This window comes from Pelobates fuscus, chromosome 1 (genome assembly GCF_036172605.1).
Source record: "Pelobates fuscus isolate aPelFus1 chromosome 1, aPelFus1.pri, whole genome shotgun sequence".
Lineage (NCBI taxonomy): Eukaryota > Metazoa > Chordata > Amphibia > Anura > Pelobatidae > Pelobates > Pelobates fuscus.
In genome coordinates this window covers 279,957,223-279,980,059 of record NC_086317.1, presented here as the reverse complement: position 1 = coordinate 279,980,059, position 22,837 = coordinate 279,957,223, and the positions used below count along the sequence as shown (strand labels likewise).

At 39.6% G+C, this 22,837-nt stretch overlaps 1 protein-coding gene across 1 annotated transcript in view; it reads right to left on the bottom strand.

Moving 5' to 3' along the window:
• The window catches only part of ATP2A3 (ATPase sarcoplasmic/endoplasmic reticulum Ca2+ transporting 3), a 212,087-nt gene that overhangs the window by 118,527 nt on the left and 70,723 nt on the right, over positions 1 to 22,837 (bottom strand). The window contains exons 2-3 of the mRNA XM_063457430.1: positions 7,605 to 7,622; positions 4,449 to 4,531 (exon numbers count right to left, since the gene is read on the bottom strand). Coding sequence (XP_063313500.1) covers positions 4,449 to 4,531; positions 7,605 to 7,622 — 101 coding nt within the window. The remainder of the gene's footprint in view (positions 1 to 4,448; positions 4,532 to 7,604; positions 7,623 to 22,837) is intronic.

The window sequence follows — 22,837 nt, the reverse complement described above, 5'->3', positions numbered from 1 at the left end:
AACACCCAACTTACCCAGCTGCAAATGTGCAGTAGAGAACAGTGGCAGAACTGACAGAGAACCCTGGTGCAAGAATTTATTTTTGGGACACAAATAACAAGTGTGGCCAAGATTACCACTTGTCATACAATTCCCACAATGCTTCGCCAACTGGGGATCTACCATTTGCCCATCCTTGCAGTGTTGTATTTAGTCTCTAGCAGTATTTGTGTTTTTGAATATAAGCAGGTTTCGTATGAAGCATGTTTAAGTGAATGTAGTGGATGTGTTTGTATGTAGTGTTGGTGTTTGAATGCAGACGTGCACTTTTGTATAGTTTTGCTTTTTGAACGCAGGGGTGTGGCTGCTCACGGTTGTAAAAATAAACCTCACCCCCTTTCCAACAAATGGCCCCATAGTGGGGCATCTATTAACTAGCGGGGGGACATAGTGTCCCCCCCAAGTCCCCACCCGTGGCCCGCAAGTGGGGGCTATTCAACAAAACGGGGGACATAGGGTCCCCCTTGGCCTCCACCCATGAGCGGCGGGTGGGGGCCCTAAATGAAAATGAGGGGGACGGACCTATTGTCCTTCCCCACCAGCCCCCACTCATGGAGGACGGGTGGGTGTCCTAATTTACAATAGAGGGGGAACCTATTGTCCTCCCCCCTGGCCCCAACCGTGAGCAGTGGATGGGGGGCCTAAATAACAATAAGGGGGGGACCTATTGTCCTTTCCCTCGGCCCCCACCCTTAGAGGCGTGTGGGGGCCCTAAATGAAAATGGGGAGGGGACCTACTGTCCTCCCTGCCGGCCCACACCAATGAGCAGCTGGGGCCCTAAATTACAATAAGGGGGGACCTATTGCCTCCTCCCTGCCCCCCTCATGGGTCCCCTCCCCCACATTTTCATTTAGGGTCCCCACCCACTGCTCAGGTGTGGAGACAATATGTCCCCCCCCACACATTTTCATTTAGGGTCCCCACCCACCACTCATGGGTGGGGGCTGAGGGGACGACAATAGGTCCGCCCCTATTGTAATTTAAGGCCCCCACCCATCGCTCATGGGGGGGCGCCGGGGGAGGACAATAGGTCCCCCCCATTTCATTTAGGCCCTAACATGCCGCACATGGGTGGGGGCTGGGGGGGAGGACAATAGGGGGGCCCTCAGGAGGGGGGAATACTAGGGTTTTGATTTTTTTTTTAAAGTGAGCACTGGCTGCTCACTGTTTAGTAGACATGCCCCTACTCGCGATATAGCGAGTATGGGGCAGAATTTACAAATACCAAGTAATCTTTTGGTAGATAGCTCCCCGATACTGTGGGAATTAGGGAGTTATCTACTAAGCGGCTGCAAGATGCAGCAACGGCACGAATAGGATCGGAGTTTCATTCATTCGAATGAACTTCCGATCCGTACATAGTCCAGAATTGCATCCTAACACGAATGGAGAAACTGTTTTCATTCTGCTAGGATAAAATTTGGTAGTTTCGCCGGCGTTCTGTCTAAGTGACAGGACGTTCGGGAATAATGACAGAAAGCATCGCAAGATCACAGTGGACAGGTAAGAATTGTGGGAAAATTTCTATGACCACAGGAAACGGAGCACATTTTGCTCCTCCGCTGGTCAGAGATGGTCTGGTGTAGGAAACCTCCATAAGACAAAATAGTCCCTACTTTCTCTTATGTTTTAAAGAAAACTAGAGCAGACAGGAAGAAACAGAGAACAGATCCTGAGAGAGGGAGAGAAGAGGAAGCGATTAAAGAAAGGTACGTTTGGCATGACAGTGCCGCTTTAAGTGACAGAAGCATGAGATATCCTCAACTACCCATCCGCGTGACTTTCTCAGCACATCAATAGGTACAGATTTGACTCAAGCATGCCTATAACAGCAGGACTCAAATCCTGGATCCCACGCAAAAAGCTAGAAACCTATTCAGCAGCAACCACATTTAAAAGTGAAATAGAAATATTCTTCTTAACTATTAACTACATTCTAATTGCACAATAGTCCTCTCTTATTGGGGTTTGATTTCCACACCATAAACAACGCATTCCTATTTTACCCCAGAATTACAGAAACATTTTATTTTCTACGCCTTGAGGAATTAATTCCCCTGTAAGATCATGAATACAAATAGTCAGAGGCAGCAGATGTAGCTAGAGATAAGACAGCTCACAAACCCTGTGATGAAGATGGGATGTCAATATTAAAATGCACTGGAATAAGACGGTCTTGAGGCTATTTGTCCAGTTCTAGGGAATTCTGTGCTGCGTTTACATTAACCAATAGCTTGTGACACCATTGTACTTTATTTTCCGAAAATATGAGCAAGTGTTTATCATATATGGTAACACATTGCTTTTGTTGTTTTATTTAAGTGTGAAGAAAAAATAATTTAAATTCTGCACACCCTCATATTATAGAATCAGATATCTTACTCTATACCACTTAAATTTCTAACAATTGTTAAAAAAGAATCATGTACAGTATTCCCAATCCAACTGAGCATTAGTTTGACAAAGATCTACAACTGTTTATTGCTTTCATTTGCTGAATGATTGGAGTGTGTTATTATAATGTCTCTGTGAATGTGTAAGCTATGATTTATTTATTAGAAATGATACACCAGTTAACTTTGATTGATCAATAAAAACTAGATCATTGCTTTTAGAGGTTTTAATTAAAGCAACAGGCAAACAGACACCATGAGAATGTATTGTCTGCTGAACTTTAAGTATGGTGAAACAAACGAAAAAAAACATGAAGGGAAAAAAAGGCACTTATATTATTGTTAATAGGAACTCTAAGCACCAAAACTACAGCTTAAAGCAATAAAGGGACACTATAGTCACCAAAACAACTACAGCTTAATGTAGTGGTTCAGGTGTCGATAGTCTGTCCCTGCAAACTTTTCAATGTAAACGTTGCCTTTCCAGAGAAAAGGCAGTGTTTACATTTCTTTCTAGGGACACTTCCAGTGGCAGTCACTCAGACTGCTACTAAAGGTGCTTCCTGGGTCAGTACTGCACAGTATGAGCACTGGGTACAGCGTCTCCACTCTCTGCATGGAGGCAGTGAATGTTCCTCATAGAAATGCATTTAGTAATGCATCTCTGTGAGGAGATGCTTATTGGTGCAGCACAGCATATTGCCTCACATGCGCAATAGCCTCCCGATGCTTTCCTATGAAGAGTCTGCGAGGCCATCCGTGACGAGAACCATGCGGCACTGGAAAAAGGTGAGTAAACTACTTTTTTCACATGGGCAATGGGTCGGCCACCTAAACAGTGTTTTCACAACTATAGTGTCAGGCAGGGACAGACTGACAGTGGCATGGGCCCCCGGACAAAATTAGGACCTGGGCCCCCTGCAGACCAGTATCCATGCTGGGGTAGATGTACCGTGTATTTGATTTGAATGAATGTATGTTTGTGTGTATATTAACTGTGAGCGCTAGTGTAAGTGAATATATGTATTTATTTGTGTGTAGTGTCTAGATATATGGATTCAGAGTATATTTAAGTACGTGGATTTAAAAAAAAAAAATTTTTTTAATAGGGTAGTATTTTTATGTGTGTTTGTGTAACAGTGCAGTATGTATAAGAAGGTATTTGAGAATATATTTACCATACCCTAGACATTTCCCTTTAAATAAATCAGTGGCGTATCTCTTCCAAGGTCTATAATTTGCTAATTTTGCATAAACCAGGATGTGTCTGAGCTTTTCTGTAGCCCATCATAGTACCATTGTTTTCAAAGAAATCATCGCATTCCATAAAGCACTGTCTATATGGAGTAGTTTCATTCATTTCTTTCTGCAAGAATCCAACTAATAGAAAAATTTATTTGCACATGGAATATATTTCTCAAATGTAACTGCAGTATGATTTACAGATTTTCCACAAGGCCCTTAGGAATACTAGCCTACACAATCCTCCTATATAAGGTAGTTTTTTAAAATAATGCAGGTGGCTAATTGGTGGGAGATGAAGATAAACTTCCAGATTACCCACGGCAATGTTGCTCAAGGAAGCAGCATTCTTTGTCTTATAGGAAATTATATTGCATAATCCCTAATATTAACAATGGATTCCTTTGCAGAAGTGTACATTATGTGCCCTATTCAATGTCTGACACAGACATTATCCAAGGTTTGCATTGAGATATGTAGAAGAAAACAGAGAAATTACACACCATATATTTCAGAATGTACTTAAAGGAACGTTTTAAGCACCACTTTAGCCCAGTGTAGTGGTTATGCCTGGTCCTCTAGGAGTAAGTAGTCAAACCATTCAAGAATGCTGAGGCGTTAGGCAGCATCTGAAGTGGTAAGTTGTCAAACAATTTAAACAATTTGACTACATTAATTTGGAAGAGTACCAGGGCAGTCTTGGCTCGATATTTTCATCACATCTTCTAATAATGCATCAACACATACATTCACAATTTATTTTTTAAACTTACAAATGAAACAAATGCAGCAAGGAGAAGAATTCGAACTAAGAGGTCTTCAAACTGCTCTATTACAAGTTCCCAAAGAGACTTCCCTGCAATGCAAGCAAAAAGGGTTCACTTATTATTGTAAAAAAAAAAAAAACACCTGGTCATTTTCATTTGATAAAAATATGTATAGATTGTAACATTTGGGTAATAAAACTAGTGAATGTACGTGCACACACACACCACACTCTCCAAGACAAAAAAATGGGAGAAATTTCACATAGGTTCCTGGATCAGCCACCTGTTACTGTTACTCTTTAGAAGCACCCACCCTCTAATGCCCATCTGTCTAATCCGTCCTGTAAATCCAGATGTGGCGACGGTGCCCAGTGGACCAAGGTAAGGTTTCAAACTATATTAAAACAGCATGACTACTTGATGAGGGATGGTGACAGAGCACTCTTGGCATTATAATCAGGTTCAATTATTTAAGTTTATTTCCAGGCATGGGGACATCAGTTAACCCCTCTTTCTATACTTTATAGAACGGTTCTAAAGGGTCAGCCTAAGCACCATCTACACTTTGCAAGATTTCAGAGGTGATGGAGTACAGAGCACCCTGAGTACCTTTAGCAAAAGTCCATCACAGCTGTCAATCAGGAATCCAGAAGGCTCAGTTCCTGCTGCCTGATTTTAAATGTGTCCATCTTGGGTGTGCAGCATGCAGATTTCAGATATAAGCATACAGAGCAGATCCACTCATCTTATGTAACAAGTGGAATGGATGCTTTGGGGGACATACACCCCATTTGCCTACCCTAGAGTACCACTTTTAATAAGTACATGATATTTCTCTTCCGTTGTCTATAATTTCAATAAAAATATTTACAGATTGTAACATTTGGGTGTTATAACCAGTGAATGCATGTGTGCACACGCACACATCTAAAAGGCAGAACGCATGGTAGGTACATATTTCAGATGAATATAAAAATTTTAAAAAACAACTAAATAAAACATGTAAAAATGATAGCCCACACGTCCCTCTTTTGAAACACAATATCTCATTTGGAACCAAGTGTCACTTTTTTTTTTTTTTTTTACACGTTTATAAAGTTTGGTATGTATGGGTGTATCAGAGCTTCGCAATATGCGTTCATGAACTACAGTACATATGCATCCCTATACAAGACATATTACTGTACTCTTTATTTGATATATATTTTTTTTTTATTTATTTTTTTTGTTTACTTAAAAAGTTGGTTCTAGACACTCATGTTAAAATAAAAGTACAGTAATATGTCTCATATAGAGACCAACGTTTAGAGTATCATTTCCATACCCACATCACATCACATCACATTGGTTTAATGGCAATGCTTTTTAATTACAATAAATTAATAAACTGATGGCATTTGTGATTACATTTACCATACTTCTAAACACTGGGATTTATAAGAGTGGGATGGAGCCAATGAAGGGCAGTGCCAGTGTAATAATGAATGTTATTGTTGATGCCCAGCATAAGGCATGCCTAAAAAGGTGTGTGTAGAGTTTATGACAATGCGCACAAGTGTGACGAGCAGCAGCTCTATAAAACAGCAAATTAGAGATGCACACGTGCAGAGCTCTGCAGAAGGGCCCTTGCATGGACAGATCTGCCCTGCTCGCTCTGTGTTGTGCGGGACCTATTTATGTTGGACTTTTCGAAATCTGGATTGTTGGAAGGCATTATCTAAGCGGTATTGTGGTGTAATGGACATTTTTAACCAAATGAACAATTTGGAAATATATGGCAACAGGTTTGGCAGTGCTGTCCTGTATAAAAGAAGTATGAGTTCTCAAGATGAAAACATAAATGTGTCTGTTTACAAATCAATAATAAGGTGCCACCTAGAGTATGCAGTGCTGTTTTGGGAAGAATTCAGACACCTTCAGGCTAATAAATAAATAAAAAGGAACTTTGTTCTAGAGAAAGGGCAAGAACACTGCAGGTGGAGAAAACTCTAGATGATAAAAAAAAAGTGAGAAGATATGATAAAATTATACAAACACTCAAAGCTGGTGAAAACAGCTGCCTGGTGACCTGTTTTTTGTTTTGTTGTTCTTTTTAAAACTTGAAATAAGCACAATAAAATACTCTACCTGGAAAATGTTGTGTTGCAAAAATCAACAGATGCCTTTAAAAAGAGCTTTGGTTTTGTTTTGTTTTTAGCAATGTGTGTTATACAATGCAAAAAATAGATAAAATACAATATTGATTATTACTAGCAATCAGACTAACATTTCTTCATGGGGGACAAGGTCCTTGAAAGGGATCAAGAATGACTTGAAAGGGGTAGAGTCCCCTGGGAATATAGTTAAATAGACCCAGGTAAAGTAAGATTTCTGACTGGAGTATGCTTTATATAAGGTGGTTAGAGCCAGTAAAGAGTAGATTGGTATGTAAATAGGTAACGTGGAGAACAACCAACAACCAGGGTTTTTCTTTTCTTTTGCGTTCACTTTTTTTTTTGTGTTCTTATCCCTATATATTTAGTTAAGGAAACTATAAACTAATAACACAACAGATTAATAAAGTAGTATATCACAACTGTAAGTTAGTTCATTATAAGCTAATAATATGATCAGCACAACTAGGAGTTGAATGGTATGTACTAAACGAATGTACTATTAAGGTAACATGGGAATGTTTTAGTATGAATGCTTATAATGATAATAAATAATAGAGGCTGTTACTGCAACTGGGTTGAAGGAAAGAGATTTTTTCTTTTGACAGATAATGTGTAAAATGTGATGTACTGCCGGTTTCATTTTTTTTGGCATGAATAAAAAAAAAAAATGAAAATGAAAAAAAAAAAGAAAGGGATCAAGAATATACATGAAAAGAATGTTTAGAACGTTTAGTAAGTTCTTCTTTTCACTTATTTCTAACCTTTTTGGAGCCTAAAATTTTCTTAATAGGACTTGTCCAGACCTCTTACAACACTTGTGTCTTATATTACATACCTATCTACTTTGTTAAACATTCTATGTTGCTTTAAATAAAACAAGTCATTAATTAAGCAATTTGTGTGAACAGGTGCAGTAACTAGGGACATGCTTAGACAAACCTTTTAGTATAGTGTTTATGTTCGGAACAATACAATAAAATCAACACAAGTAATAAAACTAACGTACCTTCTTCAGCAGGTAACTCTGTTGAGCCAACATGAAAAAGAAGAAAGGGCAGGGGTGGAAATACATACATTAGTTAAAGTGTAAAAATATGCAACAAAAACACTACTGAGCACAACATAGCATGACATTTTTAAGGCAAAATAAGAGTTAATGGGAGCAACTATCTGATGAGCAATGGATTTTATTTTTTATTATTATTGTTATCACTCTCACTCTAATAAAAAATTTCAAAAGGTTTTGTTTTGTTTTTTGCTGTGTTGCTTTATCAGTTTACTTGCAAGGGCTACTTTGTGTGTGTAAATCATTCAAAATAAATATTCCTTTATTCCAGACAAATAATCACAGATAATCCTTAATTCAAGAGTTTGGATAGATTCCTCACTGAAGACAGATCCTCTTACTGTGTGATCATCAAGATCATCAAGATTCATGATCTGTGTTTAATAAAATGCTTCTGGCAATCACCATAATCTGCAAATTCAATGCATCTCTGTGAAATGCATTAAATCCAACTGGGAAACATCAGTTCTCACTTCTGGGAGGGGTGCATCATGGATCCTTTGTGCCAAGTCTCGCACCGATGCAGCCTCAGCGCAGGACCATTGTAACCTGTTAGCACATCCAAGAAAAGGAATAGAAATATACAGGAGATGTTCCTACACTCCAACATATAAATAATTGTATTCTTTTTTTTTTTTTTTTTGCATGCTGTAGTGTTCCGTTAACAAAAAAAACAAAAAAACAAAACAAAAAAAAAAGTATTTCTGCCTTTCTAGAAAACTATTGAAATATTTAGCCTATGACGCGGAGTAATCATAAAGCACTAATAGAGGTAATCACATGTAATAATCTATATGATTTATGAAACTTTTCTTATAATTATTCATGCCTTTAAACTTCAAATCTCATAATCAGAGTTAAGGAAGGTATAGGAAACACGTCATGCAGAATCTCAGACTGGTTTAGAAAATTAAAATAAAGGATGGTTATTAAGAAGTAACTATGTTTCTGAGCCACGCAATACAGTGTATAAGTGGGTGGAGTAGTGATGTAGCTCATCCTGCATAGTGGCCTTGTCATCCCATAAATACATCTCCTATATTATGAAGCATAATAAAATGTAAAAAATAAAAATAAAAAAATTATTGCAAATGTCAATTCGATGTAGTCAAATTCTGGTCCTAAAAGCCATAATGCCATAATATCCTGCTTATTCAGTCTGTAGCCCTAGCTTAGACAAAATCCATTTTTAGGTAATCTCCTTACTTGCCTTTGTCTGTGAGGGCAGCCATCTTTACCCACTGTGGGTATCTGCTAAAATGTTACATAATTTGAATAGCTTGAAATCCCCATATGGCACGTTTGAGATACTAGGCACTTGAGAATAAATTCAGCATGCCAATCCTGCTGGCTATTCATTGACTAAGAGCGTCAGATGGCCATTCAGCCAATAAATCCAATTCTGTGCACTGGAAAAAGCACAGAATTGACATTAGTCAGCCTGAAACTCTTGTTTAAAGCTGGCTGATGATACCAGCTTTGATGCTGTAAGTGGAGTTGTACCTCTGGGAGCAGTGGGACTAAACTGCATTTGTGCAGCATCTCATAGTGAAACATATAGTGCACACCATAACCACTTAAACTCATTGAAGAGGTAATGTTGCTTGAAGTTACTATTTAACTTTAATTTTTAGCATGCTAAGTAGGTTTTTTTTTGTTTTTTTTTAGATAAATCCTTTATACAAACATGAGAGGAATTCATTCTATAATATGCTTTGGTCAGAAATGAGAGGTTGACTCAGTCAGGCATTCAGTATGTAGGAGGTGAACAAGGCCGTGAAGCAGCTGCCTCTCATTAGCAGTGTTACTGAGTATATTGATTGTTAAAGACTCAAAGCAGTAGCAAATTAATAAGCTTCACAAACATCATAGCGGTGTAACACCTTCTGTGTTATCAATAAACGTGTATTACTGTTATAAAGAACATGTATAGCACATGTGTATTCATTCCCACTGAACAAACGGAGTAAAAAGCAATGCTTTTACCCAGAGCCCAATAGTAGCTAAACAACAAGAATCAGGGTCAAGAATAAATCAAGGACACGAATAACAGGAATACTCAAGAATCAAGACAAAGTCGGGGTCAGGATACCAGAAATCACGAGTCAAATACGAAGCAGAAGTCAAACACAGGAAATCACAAGAGAATTACTAGGAGCACTAAATGAGGTTCTAGCAGAAATCACAGTAGGGCAATGAATGGGGGCTAAAACATGCCTTTAATAGGCTTACCTATGTTCTGATAGGTCCACGTCATCACTGCGATCCAAGAGTGGGTGTGACCTGACATCCACATCTATATATAGACATTCGGCTGCGCAGTTCAGTCAGACCGCGCGGCAGGAGGAGGTCGACTAGGATCGGGGGAGGTAAGTCTCCCTCAGGGTGCCGCGTGGTTTGACCACGTGGCAGGGGAGGGTCAGAGCAGCTCGGCGGAGGAAGTAATGCCACAAAAATGATGCTGAGCATGTGTCTTTAACTCTACCTTAACCAGATACCGGTTTTAAAGAGATTGACATTATTCTGAATGGCTAGCAGGCTAGCAAAGGCGAGTTTAATTTATCTGAACTTTTCACTCGCGCTGCCATCCTCTTCTGGACGGTCCTCTATTTCACTGCTGTACTTTTGCATATGCGCGAAAGTAAAGCATTTTGGTCTATGGAGGATCTCGCAAGACCCTCCATTGACAGAGCCAATTTACCTGCAGCTGTTAATGGGGATAGCTGTGGGAAGGACACTTCTTGGCGGTAGCTCCACACAACGTCAAGAGGTGTCATGAGTAGGAAAATTACTAAGAGAAAAAATAATCCCTACTTTGTCTCAGTATATCTTTAGACTAAGTTGGAATTTCTGTGAAATTCCAACAGAGTCAATATGAGTATTTAGTGAAGATTTTTGCAGGGAGGTGAGAGTATCACTTTAAGAAGCAGTTGTTTTGGTTTGTTTTTTACACTATGGTAATCCCAACTATTTCAATGTAAAACCTTTTAAATGACTGGCTGAAGTAAAAGAGAAATATTCTATCCTGCAAGGCACAAGAATGAAAATGTAACTGTCGGTAGCAGGTCAGCCACAATAAACATCTCAGACTGGAAATAAATCCCCATACAAGATGGATCAGATCAGTTTAAAGGGACATGCATCATTTTGAAACAATTGTCACACTCAGATGCTTTAGCTTGAATGCAACAGTTGACTCACTCTGCAGACTGAAAAAAAGCAGGTAAGTGGGATTTCTTTTCCATATTTACCCGCTTCTTCTCTCTTATGCTTTTCACATCCACTCCAGGAAGGGCGGTGCACTAATCTATCCAATCAGTGTGCTATCCCTACAAATGCTGGAAAAGTGCATGCCTGACAGAGTTACACATGTGCAGTTGGAAGATATATTCCCCTTGCAACATCCTGACAGAGGGAGATGAGAGGGAATTATCTCCTGGTGCTGCACAATGATGTTCTGTTTCTGTAATTAGTGGGTAAAAGGGAGGTGTGCCCAACAATCCAATCTGTTCGGGTTTATAATATATGTTTATTACATACTTTTGGAAGTTTTTCATGATTTATTTTGGTTTGTATATTTGTTTAAAAGAAGAATAGAGATGCGTTAGCAGCGCCTTTTGCTTGTACTCAGGTCCAAGTGACAGTCCGTGAATAAAGAAGAACACAAAGGTATACTATGTAGGGTAGATTTTCTCGTGATCATTCTCTTGGGCGGTATATGCCCAGTCTCTGGATATGCTTGTCCTTTGGAGTCTTTTGTGGATGGTGCATTGAGATCTGATTGAGATTTTGTATAATTGGTAGGTCACCAATTATACAAAAAGAGTAAAACAACCAATGGTGCTCATTTCTACGTGATAATATAAACTAAATAAAAGGAGAGGTATTCCGTAAGGGAGAGCAAAATGTAGGTTTTGCTTAATCCTGAAGGCGTAGGTGGAATAACCCCACCAAGGATGTAAAAGGTGGAGTCCTCACAGTTTAATTTGCTTTAAAAATAATCAGGTCAGTCCAAGTAGATAAATAATATTGGATTATAAAAACATAAAAATAATGGTAAAATACACTTAACGAGTTTTGCCAAGACAGCAGGTTTTTACAAAACCGTTTTCACAATTCACCAGAAAGATGAGACCCTAGCCTGTGTAGTTATAGCTGCTTATCTTTATTTTATTTTAAATAGCTATAGAAATCCTGTGTATTTGATTTGTGTAGAAGTGTTTGCTTGCTAGTTTAAAAACATAATTGTCAAGTGAGGCATGTCCCTTAAAAATGTCCACCTTTCACAGGTTGATATGCAAATATGGATACAACAGCATAGTGTGATCCAGTGGTTGTATTGTATTAAAAATGACAGACATGCCAAGATCTGTGCCCTGGCATATCCTAATGTAGGGCCAAATTATTCTCTGTCTCCTGTCTTTGTTCTCTAAGGGACTTTTGTGCGACTTTAGGAAAGTTTGCCATGAATATCTCTACATACATCCAGTTGTTGAAGGAGCAAAATAAAGTATTTTTTACCCATTTTTTCCCCCCGGTATTGTTATTTTTCAACATACAGACAAATAAAGGATCAACAATCAGTCCAGCCTGTGACACAAAGAATACAGATAGCGTCCAGGTTGAACCGGTTATCCTTAGCACCTAACCGAGACTCCAGGGGTCTCTTAACCCCAATATAAACTAAACAGAAAAACATATATACATACACACACAGTGATTCTCAACAGAAGGAAGAGTGAAAATCACTATCGCCTGGATATAGAAGTAGTTGTAGTGATAATATGTGATAATAGCAGTACTGCTTCTATGTCTATCTAGCTAGATTTAATGTGAGAGAGGCTATTTAGTGTAATTACTGCCAGTTCCTTTTGTCTGGCATTAGACCTATTATTATACCTCTCTACCAATATACTCTGCTAGCATTTGTCTCCCAGGTTATATACTAAGGATATAGGTTTATTTTGTGCCTTATTTCATATATATATATTTTTTTTTAGATACTAGGTGAATAGTTTGGACTAGCATTCTTGATTGACCAATATCAATATTTTGGGGGTAAGAAGTTTTTACTCTGCCCCTTCGGATACTAGTCCCTAATGCAAGCAATTATATTCTGTTCCTAGTATTTATTAACCTTACGGGTTATGTGTTTTTTACCGGGATAGATTTTTCTTCATCTAGCAGCCTTTATGAAGTATATGGTCTAGCAGAGTTCTCACACTGAGACAATTTAATAAAGCTACTACTTTTTTATATATTTGAACTATGTTTGGATACAGTTATCTTGAGCTGCTACATATATGTAGACGTAGGAGCATATCTTACTAGGTTATTTGTATTTCCTTTTTGGTGTTTACGATTCTATGTCAAGATCTTACTTGGTATTAGACATTTACCTAGCTGCAGTACTCCTATTATCACTACAACTACTTCTATATCCAGGCGATACAGTGAATATATATATATATATTCTGTTTTGTTATTTTTTAAGTATAGTTTAGATCAGACAAAGACAACTGTAAGCACTCCAGATCTTGTGGACTACATTTCCCCCTCATGCTTTGCCACCATTATGTGAGGTGTAGTTTGGCATGCCAAATGTTGCCTAACCCTGGTTTAGATGGTAATTTTAATGGAGTTCTCACCATAATGTACAAATTTGTGCCGGTCTCCTAAAGGGCCAGACAAAAAAAAAAAAAAAAAATGAACTATGGTTGGCAACCTCTAGATTGTAAAATCTCAGAATTACCTAAGCCACTTTACAAATATATTATAATTAATCACGTGAACAGCTGTGCTTTCCATGCAATTATAAATACCAATGCAGAAAATGTTATAAAGGGCAAATGTCTGTTATACATGCAATAACTCACATATATTTACTAAGCATACTGAAATATACTATACAAAGACACGGGATTATAGTGAGCTTTTGAACTTTACAATTCAAGCATACACAAAGTTTTTTAAAAGTGTTATTTGGCTTTACAAACTACAGAGCTAGTTTAACAAGGGGCTACTGTTTAATACTACATTGAATCCTGAGCTTTAATAAATCCAGGTTCTGACAGCCAACTTGCAAAAAGTTGTATTGTTAAAGATAAGAGACACCTGCTGGATAGCAAAGAAGAAAAACACAAGTGTGACATTTTGATTAGAAAAGAATATGAAAAATAACAGGGTGCATCTTTTAAAATAACACAGATGGGTTAAAGGACCACTCTAGGCACCCAGACCACTTCAGCTTAATGAAGTGGTCTGGGTGCCAGGTCCAGCTAGGGTTAACCCATTTTTTTTTATAAACATAGCAGTTTCAGAGAAACTGCTATGTTTATAAATGGGTTAATCCAGCCCTCAAATCCTCTAGTGGCTGTCTTACTGACAGCCGCTAGAGGCGCTTGCGTGATTCACACTGTGAAAATCACAGTGAGAGCACGCAAGCGTCCACAGGAAAGCATTGATAATGCTTTCCTATGAGACCGGCTGAATTTGCGCGCAGCTCTTGCCGCGCGTGCGCATTCAGCCAAATGGGAGAAGAGGAGGAGGATCGGAGGAGAAGAGCTCCCCGCCCAGTGCTGGAGAAAGGTAAGTTTTAACCCCTTTCCTCTCTCAAGAGCCCGGCGGGAGGTGGTCCCTGAGGGTGGGGGCACCCTCCGGGCACTATAGTGCCAGGAAAACGAGTATGTTTTCCTGGCACTATAGTGGTCCTTTAATGTAAGGATATGATGCACTGTAAAGCACTTTTGCAACATGTTAGAATTTAAATAAACCAGTGCCACTTAAACAAATACAGTGATAATCATTGCAGAAAGCATTTTTACACTATCCATGCACAATTTTGTGCCTTTAAGTTAAATTTGTATCATGTCGCTTCACACAAGACATATTTAACAGATAGAGGTTTTGTGTTTTTTATATATATATATATATATATATATATATATATATATATATATAATCTCTCTTGTACAGTTCCTCAGCAGGATAGCAAATACAGGAAACTGACATTTTGGGTAGTGTTTTATTAGCTAATGTAACCACATTTCAACACTAGTACGTCAGAGAGCCACTAAACTGCTAAATATCACTGTTTTTGCTATAGTGTGCTGTATTTTTTCATTGAGCGATGAGTTATTATCACTGTAGCTCTGGTTTCAAAATAAATAAAACTGAAATAAATTATTAAAAAAGCACAAAATAAAACAATTTATTTGACATGTGAAAGCATGAGAGCTGACGGTACTAACTTTATTAGGTTGAACCGTAATTACATTGCTACAGGTTTCCTACTCCTTATTAGATTATGTTCTAAAAGTAAGACAAGGATAATCAACCCTCTTTCTCACAAATATTAGATGGTTGAATTAGTACTCGGTCATTGAAGGTATAACTGTATGCATTTCATATAAATAGATACACATGTATAAGCAAACATCTAACTAAACTGGGTGCTAAGCTGCACTCCTGATCGGCCTGGGCTATCTTTGTCAGAGTGTTTATTCCAACTTCCTGGAATTCACTAGACAGGTATTTTTCTGGGCTACATTCCAAGATATTTGTAAGAGATCTGGTCCTGGAAAAACTCCTCCACTTGGGTGATGTCACAATGGGAGATGAGATGGGGTTGAGTACTTTATATTTAAGCCTTAAGATGTAAACAATGTTTTACAAACATGCATAAAGGAAAAAAAGAAAAAAGGAAAAAAAACAAAAAAAAAACAACTTGGACTTTCCTGCACAGGAAGCACTTTAAAAGCGAAGGTTTAGTTGCCTCTGTAACCTAGCTTTGGTTTATAAGTTAATTCTGGATAGAAACAAACAAACTATATTCATAACTGACTTAAATGGATACGCCACAACCCAAATACAAAATAAATAAAAATCACTTTGTAGTAAGCACAAACTATATAAAAAAGTTAATGCATTTAATTATGCTTTTTTTTTTCCATTGGGGATATATGCAGATCTCTTGTCTGCTGCCTTTGCAAATCCTCTCCTTCTAACCCCACCCAGACTTTCTGTGACTGTCCAATCACAGACTTCCCGACGTAGCTCAATGTCTTCACAAGGTAAGTGCTCTGGGCAATCGCTGCCTCTTGAGTTCAGTGCAACTAAGTTAACCAAACCATGAAGTAACAGGACCTGTTGTCTGCTTGAAAAGCTTGGGGAGGGGGAAGGGATGTAACCAGTATAATTTATAAAAGTGCCAATTTCTATTGAAATCTGCACTATTTCCAAAATGAAAAAAAAAAAAAAAAAAGAGGAGACACTTTTCAAAGTTTACAGCAAGCTTAAGTGCTTTAGGGGTAACTCAGAAATATATGCTTTCATGCATACCAGGTCATACCTTTAACACAGTTGCCAGCTGATATTTAATCACCAAAATAAGTTTTCCCATAGAAGACACAGTTTGTTAAAGAATGCCACAATACAAACAATTCTGCATGTTATAGGGTAGGGTAAGAAGTGCTGCTTGGCATAACCAGCCATGACTTTCCAATGCATGTAGTAAATATGTTCAATAGGGCGTTATGGGTGGGCCTTAGCGGCATATTCACCATCAGGCCCTGGGGGCCCAGACCTTGAGCTGTGTAAGGGGCCCAAAAAAATGGAGCTGCTTCATATTCCCCAGAACATTGACTTTTGTGACCACAGTTACAAACAGCCTCCAGAGATCCTGTTCTAAACCAGACCAGTGGAGCCAGATTGCAGCCAGAGCCCATCATCATCCTCATCTGATTGTAAGTAGACAGTCTAGTATATTATTAGTGACACTAATCTCTAATTTACCTCACATTAAAGGGACACTTTAGTCCCCAGAACCACTGCAGCTTAATAAAGTGGTACTGGTGCCTATAGTCTGTCTCTGCAGGCTTTTTTTAATGTAAACACACACTGTGTGCAGCACTGGCATTAGTTCATATGGCAGATCATATGGGTGGGGCATTGTGATGTCACAGCAAATATGACATAGGGCAGCAAATATCCTTGCACCGGCCCTGGTTCTGGGGCAAAGCGTCCCTTTAAATCAGGTTGGTGCAGTTAATATAATTGCAATGGGAGCACTGAGGGCAGGGGGTATTTTTATTTCCGAAGTATATTTTTGAAAATGCAGACACCAAAACAAAACAAAAAAAAAAAAGCACACAAACAACTTTAAGGAAGTTCTGATTGTGTGCACCAAACCGATAACTATGCAGATTGAATTTCAATGTGTATAGTGGAAAATGTTGCAAGGCAAGTTTCTTCCCTTTCCTGCAAACTCAATTAATATGTATATTTTGCTGTCTGTGGGAGTGCGGGTTCATCCAATCTTTCTGGGCTGAACTCAACTCATACTTAGAGAAGGGTGGCATGCCCAGTTTGCCACTTTCCTGTGAATATTGGGACCCAGGATTTCCTTTTTTTTTTTTTTTGTTATGGGCTGATATGGCAGGCTAGGAACTAGGTTACTGTGTTATGTGCTCTTTTAAGTTAGTCTCTAATTTCTCCACTTATGTTGGTGGCTTTACCAAGCACGTGCAGTTCTACTACCTTTCAAAGTATTTGTTTTACTTCTGTTATAATACAGTTAAAATTGTGAATGTAAGTGATTGAGTGCCTTTTGCCATTATCGATAATTCATTACTACTTTCTTGCTGTTGGCAGTATACATGTCACATCTATTGTTTATTGCAGTCACAATAAAAAGTGCCCTGAAGATATGTATAATTCGATTGAGAGATATCTTTTGTAGATTTCCAAAATCAGTTGGGGCAATTTCTTTGTTTCGATGCAGCTGAAATTAACTAGATTTCTTATCACCCAAAATGACGAGGAAAGGAATTGGATTGTTTAAAATTATTTTTAAACAAACTGAAACCCTCCCAAACTATGCTCAAATTGGGGACAAATACCAGTAGAATGAAATCCAGAAATAACTTAAAACATAAACTGTGTTAAATTATTATTATTTTTATAATTTACTACAGCCTTTTTTCAAGAGATGGCTTCTTTTATTCCCAGCAAGGATAAAAGTGGACCATATGGTTAAAAGTGACACCCTGTTTATTTTTTGGCTTTTGTGGTTGGTGAAAGGCATTGCAATCATGATTTCAAATTAAAACAATTTAGTTGTACATAGGGTTAAAGAGTCCATAATGGAAAGGAAACCAGGTTTGCAAAAGAAAAGTTGAAAATGTAACAGAGGTTGTTGAGGTGACATGAGGATGATGAGAAACTATATCTAGCTGTGATACTTTTACTCTTAAATGTTTCACAACTGAAATGCAATTCTTTTATATTTCAGCAACTGTGCAAACAGTCATATTGCTTTAACTCTAATAGTAATTTTTAAATTCCATTTTGTTTTCCCAGGAATCATAATTTGCTCTGAATTTCCTATGGAAATGAATGGACAATAGATCCAAACTCCCTTTAAGTTAAAAAAAAAATAAAAAATAAAAAATATCATCTAGTTCAGGAATTGAACATATTTTTTTTCAGTGTGGATGGAAAGACAGATTTAAAAAAAAAAAAAAAAATCATCCTCTTAAATGTGACATGTGTAGCACGCTTAATAACAAAATTGCAAACATGACTGAGCAAATCTGTACACCATACCACCTACTATTCTGCAACCTGACTTACTCCTGCTCTGGTTGCCAGACCTTCAAAATACTGGATAGTTTAGGGTACGGGTTCCCAATTAATTTTTCCCGCGGAACCCCCCAAAAAATGTGGGCGCCATAGCGCAGATAGTAAACAGATCTTAGTACTTAGGAGCAGGTGTGCTTTTGTGTTTACAGTTGGTGTTTGTATGTAATGTTTGCATTTGCATGCAGGGGTGTATGTAGTGTAGTGTTGGCTTTTAAATGTGGAGGTACATTTGTGTGTAGTATTAGTGTTTTAGTGAAGGATGTGTTTGAGTGTTTGTATATAAATTTGAAATTTGAATCCTGGGGTTTTTGTATGTAATGTTTGTGTTTGCAGGAGTGTGTTTGCATGTTGTGTTGGTGTTTGATTGCTGGGATGTATGCACATATGATTGCTGTACTATTCCACGTACTTGCGTACATACATGCATACATACAACAAACAAATTAACACATATAAAAACTGACACATACACACACATTCATGTACACACTGACATATACACACACAGATCCACACATATTGATACACACACTCACACTCTCACTGACAAGCACACAAACACTCTCACTGACAAACACACATACAAACTCCTTAACAGACACATACACACACAATTAATTTTTTTTTTTAAATTTTACCCCGCCCAGCTTCCCTACCTTTGGGAGTGCTGGCATGGAGTTTCTATTTCCCTGGGGTCATGTTGGGCTGCTAGGCTGAGCGGCTGGCGTGCGGTTTCTGGGGTCCAGTGGGGCTGCTGGGCTGAGTGGCTGGCATGCAGGCGAAAAGTGCGGGTGGCGAGGGAGCAGTGATTTTCCTGCTCAGCTCCGTTGCACGCCTCTTAGTGATGCCGGGACTGGAGTGACATCATATTCTCGCTCCGGCATCACTGTGGTGCGTGTGAGGGAGCTGAGCAGGGGAGAGTGCTCCCTCGCCGCTAGCCTCAATTATCCACGGAACGCCAATTGGGAAACGATGGTTTAAGGCAAGACATTTTATATATATTTACAAAAGGAAAACACTCTTGTCTTCTGTACAACTTGTATGAGGAAAAAAAACGAATATAAAACTGAAATGTTTACAAAATAAAAAGCTTTTTTTTTATTTACAAGGAGAAAGCGCGCGCGAGAGAGCGCGCGCGAGAGAGCGCGCGCGAGAGAGCGCGCGCAAGAGAGAGCGCGCAAGAGAGAGCGCGCGCAAGAGAGAGCGCGCGCAAGAGAGAGCGCGCTCTCTCTCTTGCGCGCGCTCTCTCTCTTGCGCGCGATCTCTCTCTTGCGCGCGCTCTCTCTCTTGCGCGCGCTCTCTCTCTTGCGCGCGCTCTCTCTCTTGCGCGCGCTCTCTCTCTTGCGCGCGCAAGAGAGAGAGCGCTCAAGAGAGAGCGCTCGAGAGAGAGCGCTCGAGAGAGAGCGCTCGAGAGAGAGCGCTCGAGAGAGAGCGCTCGAGAGAGAGCGCTCAAGAGAGAGCGCGCAAGAGAGAGAGTGCGCGCGAGAGAGCGCGCGAGAGAGAGAGTGCGCGCGAGAGAGCGCGCAAGAGAGAGAGCGCGCGAAAGAGCGCGCGAGAGAGCACGCAAGAGAGAGAGCGCAAGAGAGAGAGCGCAAGAGAGAGAGCGCAAGAGAGAGAGCGCAAGAGAGAGAGCGCAAGAGAGAGAGCTCAAGAGAGAGAGCTCAAGAGAGAGAGCTCAAGAGAGAGCGCAAGAGAGAGCGCAAGAGAGAGAGAGCGCAAGAGAGAGAGAGCGCAAGAGAGAGAGAGCGCAAGAGAGAGAGAGCGCAAGAGAGAGAGAGCGCAAGAGAGAGAGAGCGCAAGAGAGAGAGAGCGCAAGAGAGAGAGAGCGCAAGAGAGAGAGCGCAAGAGAGAGAGCGCAAGAGAGAGAGCGCAAGAGAGAGAGCGCAAGAGAGAGCGCGAGAGAGAGAGCGCGAGAAAGAGAGCGCGAGAGAGCGCGAGAAAGAGCGAGCGCGAGAAAGAGCGAGCGCGAGAAAGAGCGAGCGCGAGAAAGAGCGAGCGCGAGAAAGAGCGAGCGCGAGAAAGAGCGAGCGCGAGAAAGAGCGAGCGCGAGAAAGAGCGAGCGCGAGAAAGAGCGAGCGCGAGAAAGAGCGAGCGCGAGAAAGAGCGAGCGCGAGAGAGAGTGAGTGAGAATATGAATATTTGCTTGGCTCTTGAATAACAGGAAGGGACTCAAGATAATTATAGAAAAGCAAATGAAAAGTGTAAGGGAAAAAATTGAGCCTACCATTTTTAATCAGTTAAACAAATTTAATAAAACTCACAGCAATGTGTGGTATGTTTAAACTGGCGGGTGCAGACCAGAGTAAATGCTATTCCAGTCCAGCACTCATTGGAGGAGTCACAGCTTTGCCATGGTAACCTGGCAAAGATCTGACTCATTCACTGAACACTGGCAGCTCGAGGCACAGGCGAATTCCGAGTCCAATCTCAGGGGTGGGGGGGAGGGGACAGAGGTACATTTTCTATCAAAGAAAAAAATATGTTTATGAATTTGATAAGAATGTTCTCAACTTGCAAACAAACTAATGCACACTTGCTCACTTACAAATTAATATAACCACATCATATGTCCTTTACATATGTAGTTACATAGTTACATAGGTGAAAAGCAACATGCATTCATCACGTTCAGCCTCTCACGTTCAGCCTCTCTTTGTTTTTGCTGTTAATCCAAAAGAAGGTAACAAAACCCCAGTTTGAAAGTCTTCCAATTTTGCAATAAACCTCAGAATGGTAGTCAGGTATCTCTTTGGATAACGACATTACCTCACTAATTAAAAATTATATCCATGAATATTATGTTTTTGCAAGCGTCTGTACAGCCCCTGATGAAACCACCTCTTCAGGCAGAGGATTCCACATTCTTATTGTTCTTACGGTAACAAACCCTTTCTCCTTTCTCTCGGTCTAAATGCTTGACTTTGTGTTCTGTGTATAGTCTTGTTAATGAATAGATTTCTAGATAATGGTTTGTATTGGCCTTGAATATATTTGTATAATACGCTATCATACCCCCTCTGAGGCGCTGTTTTTCCAAACTAAAGATATTTAAGTTTGTTAATCTTTCTTCAAAACTAATATGTTCCATTCTTTTTATTAATTTTGTAGTCCACCTCTGCACTTTTTCTAGTATCATAATATCCTTCTTTAAAGCTGGTGCCCAAAATTGCACAATATATTCAAGGTGTAGTCTTACCCAGGGCCAGATTAAGAGCCCAGTGGGCCTGGTGCTGACAATTATGAGGGGCCTAAGTACAGAATCTTATCAACCAAAAACACTAAAACAGTCATACCTCTCAAGCGTTATGTATCTGGTGGAGATGTTGCTGGAGGGAAACACACATGATGCAGCACTAAGAAAACTCATTCTCTTAAAATATGCGAATCTCTCTCAAATTCATGCTTTTGTTTTTCAAGTAAATCCATACCCCCTAACAGCAGTGTCCAGTGAAGCAGGAAGTCAATGGGCAGTGTAAAAGGGTGGGCTACTGACGCGGATCATGTAACCAGAACTACCGAAAGGGACGAACATGCCTAAAAACGAGGCGTGTCTGCCCAAAGAATTGAAAGGCTAGCCTGGCATTAATGCATTTCAGTCTGCCTGCCAATCATGCATGATGGCAAACAGCATCCTGAGCTTGGCATAAATGCGTGTAATGATGCGCTTGTTCCATGCTTTCTAAGGACTGTCCCCTAGCACTCACATGTCCACTTGTCTCCTTACCTTCTTACTAGCAGGCAGAAGCTCCTGGTATACAGTCTGAGACAGAGAAAAGGTGGATGTAGTGAGTGTAGAAGAAATGGAAAATGTCACAGTGTTAGAGAGACCAAAGTCAGCATTACCTTGAAGGATCACTATAGGGTCAGGAACACAAACATGTATTCCTGACCCTATAGTGTTAAAACCACCATCTAGACCCTCATGCCTCCATAAATATAGTAAAAAATCTTACTGTAGTCAAGCCAGAAGCTGTAACTCTGCATGCTGCTCAGGAAAACAAGCAGTCTGCTGTCATCATCAGCCTGATCCAATCACAATGCTTCCACATAGGATTGGCTGAGACTGACAAAGAGGCAGATCAGGGGCAGAGCCAGCATGATTCAAACACAGCCCTGGCCAATCAGCATCTCCTCATAGAGATGAATTGAATCAATGAATCTCTATGAGGAAAGTTCAGTGTCTGCATGCAGAGGGAGGAGATACTGAATGTTTGGATGCATTTTAGGCAGCCATGGCCCAGGAAGGATCTCTAACAGCCATCTGAGGAGTGGCCAGTGAAGTTATCACTAGGCTGTAATGTAAACACTGCATTTTATCTGAAAAGACAGTGTTTACAGCAAAAAGCCTGAAGGTAATGATTCTTCTCACCAGAACAAATTCAATAAGCTGTAGTTGTTCTGGTGACTATAGTGTCCCTTTAACTAATTTCATTTCAGCCAGTCCACACAAATTTTGTTTCCATATATCCCTCTTAAGTTCCCATACTTAAGCAAGAGTATGTGAAGAGTAGTTAGGGTTACCACCTTTCTTG